This window comes from Sciurus carolinensis, chromosome 11 (genome assembly GCF_902686445.1).
Source record: "Sciurus carolinensis chromosome 11, mSciCar1.2, whole genome shotgun sequence".
NCBI classification, from domain to species: domain Eukaryota; kingdom Metazoa; phylum Chordata; class Mammalia; order Rodentia; family Sciuridae; genus Sciurus; species Sciurus carolinensis.
The window spans coordinates 24,652,894-24,655,415 of record NC_062223.1 but is presented as its reverse complement, the minus strand read 5'-3'; the positions used below and the strand labels follow the sequence as shown (position 1 = coordinate 24,655,415).

General features: G+C 35.8%; 1 protein-coding gene across 1 annotated transcript; it reads right to left on the bottom strand.

The window, feature by feature from the left end:
• Positions 1-357: 357 nt before the first annotated feature.
• LOC124960094 (olfactory receptor 4S2-like) lies at positions 358-1,296 on the bottom strand. Its single transcript, XM_047518650.1, has one exon. It carries the CDS (start codon positions 1,294-1,296, stop codon positions 358-360), a length of 939 nt encoding a protein of 312 aa, XP_047374606.1.
• Positions 1,297-2,522: the final 1,226 nt, after the last annotated feature.

The following is a 2,522-nucleotide window of genomic DNA, read 5'->3' as shown; positions in this document are numbered from 1 at the left end:
TCATAGAAACAGCTTTAAATAATACTTCATAGGATATTCGCATTAAAAAATGACAAAATCCTAAAATGAAGAAGAAACTAACGATGCTGAATATGATCATGCTTAGGATTCTTTGTAACAAGAATATACTATCACACAGATTTCACGAAATTACCTGATTACAAAATAAGTATGAAAACAAAGATCATAACTTTCTTCTGTAAAATATGTTATTCTCTCGTTTGTTCTTCCCTCAAATTCTGTGAATTTGTTCTGTTGTCTTTACCATACAGAGGAGTTAACCACAGTGGAGAAAATTTAAGATCATTCATAAGATCATTCCACTTAAATTATTACTCCCAACTATTTGCCACTGGTTCAAAACAACTTTTTGCCCCACAGTTTCTTCATAGCATTTTTTACTTCTGCATTTCTCAGTGTGTAAATTAGAGGATTCAACATTGGAGTGATAATGGTGTAAAATACAGCCACCATCTTATCCTCTGAGAAGGTAGTGTCAGGCCTCATGTACATAAAAGTACAGGGACCAAAAAATATGATGACCACTGCAATGTGGGAGCCACAGGTGGACAGAGCTTTGCGTCTTCCTTCTGCTGACTGCTTTCTCAGAGACACCAGAATGACACTGTAGGAGATGAGCAAGATCACAAAGCTTCCCAGAGCAATGGTACCACTGTTGGCTGTTACAACAACACCAACAATATAGGTGTCTGTGCAGGCAAGCTTCAGTACAGGGTGCACATCGCAGAAGTAGTGATCAATCTCATTGGGTCCACAGAAGGGTAATTGGACTACCAGAGCCACTTGGATAATGGAGTGTAAGAACCCACCTACCCAGGTCCCCAGCAACATTTTGTTGCATCTCTCCTGGTCCATGATGGTCATATAGTGCAGGGGTTTACAGATGGCCACATAACGATCATAGGCCATTACAGTAAGGATGAAGATCTCAGTGCAACCAAAGAAATGCACCCCAAAGAGTTGCAGCATGCACCCTGCATAAGAGATAGTTTTGTTCTTTGCTAACAGGTCAACAATCATCTTTGGTGCTGTGACCGAAGAATAACAAATGTCTACAAAAGACAAGAAGTTGAGAAAGAAATACATGGGAGACTTGAACAGGTTGCCCATGCAAACTGTCAGCATGATGAGAAGGTTTCCCAGAAGAATCACTGTGTAGAAGAAGGAGAACACCAGAAAACAGACTTCCTCCACTTCTGGGTTCTGAGAAAGGCCCCAGAAGATGAACTCAGATACATTGTTTATTTTTTCCATGGGATGAGTCCATATGCCCATCTTCCCAAGGGACAAATTACCTGAAGGACACAAGAAAAGGACTATCATCATTTATTTCTAACTCAAAACAAATGAATAATTTTAGTAGTTGATAATAGAAAAACTAATAGTTAGTCTTGATTGGCAAACAAGCTTAAAATTAAATTGCATATTTTCCAATTATCTTACTTCTATATAATATTCATTTTTTTCACTTCAGATAAAGAAACAGTGTCCAGAGAGATAACATAAATCCCCTGAATCTCACTAGTTATCAGGTATCTTTCCTCTGCTATGTATTAAGGTTTGTTTCCAAAGAATTTTTTTTTTTTACTTATGATTGATACATATTATTTATACAGAATTATATGATTCATTTTGGCATACTTGTATTTACATTAAATGTAATTTGATCAAAATAGTTTTTATTTTGTATAAGGCACTCTATGTTTGAAAGAACATCTGTTTGGGGAAACTAATATTTGTATATAAGAAAATGTTTTCTGATCCTACAATATGTACAATCAGAAATATGAGGAGTTATATATCATTTATGTATGATTTATCAAAATGCATAAATGCATTCTACTGTCATGTATAACTAATTAGAAAAAATAAAAGATTAATAAAAATTTTAAAAAGAAAGTATATAGGTCTTGAGTCAGTAACCAGATCTCTTGAATTTTAAGCAAACGTTCACATAAATTTCATCAAGTAAACTAGAATGTTCCCCCATCCCCCAAGATGATCTAACTGACTTCAATAATTGGTTAAACTGCAGAGTAAAGCATGTTCTGTTCCCTCTCAGTTTGAGTCTGCCTCTCTTCCTCTCCTCATTAGAGAGGCTAGTGTTAATTTAATGCAATGGTGCCAGAACAAAGTCTCTTTCAAAATGCTTAAAAATATGTTTTTCTTCATTTTTGATGCATAAGTAAAAATACATGTCCTCACTTTCCTTGCTGAGTATTTCCATGCCTGTTCACAATATCTACTCATGGGTCCTCAAGGACTTGGGACTATAGACTTCCATAGGTTCTCCTTCTGAGACTGTATCTTGTCTAAATGGCTGCATAGCCCCTTATTTGATTCCAAGATCCAGATGTGGTGTGAGGTCATAGAAAGAGAATGAAAATTATGAAAATTAGACTGAATTGATGCTGTTGTAACATGGGTACATTGTTTAACTTCCCAGAGCTTCCATCATCTCATTTGTGAAAGGACAAGAGTTTCACTCTATCACTTATCAT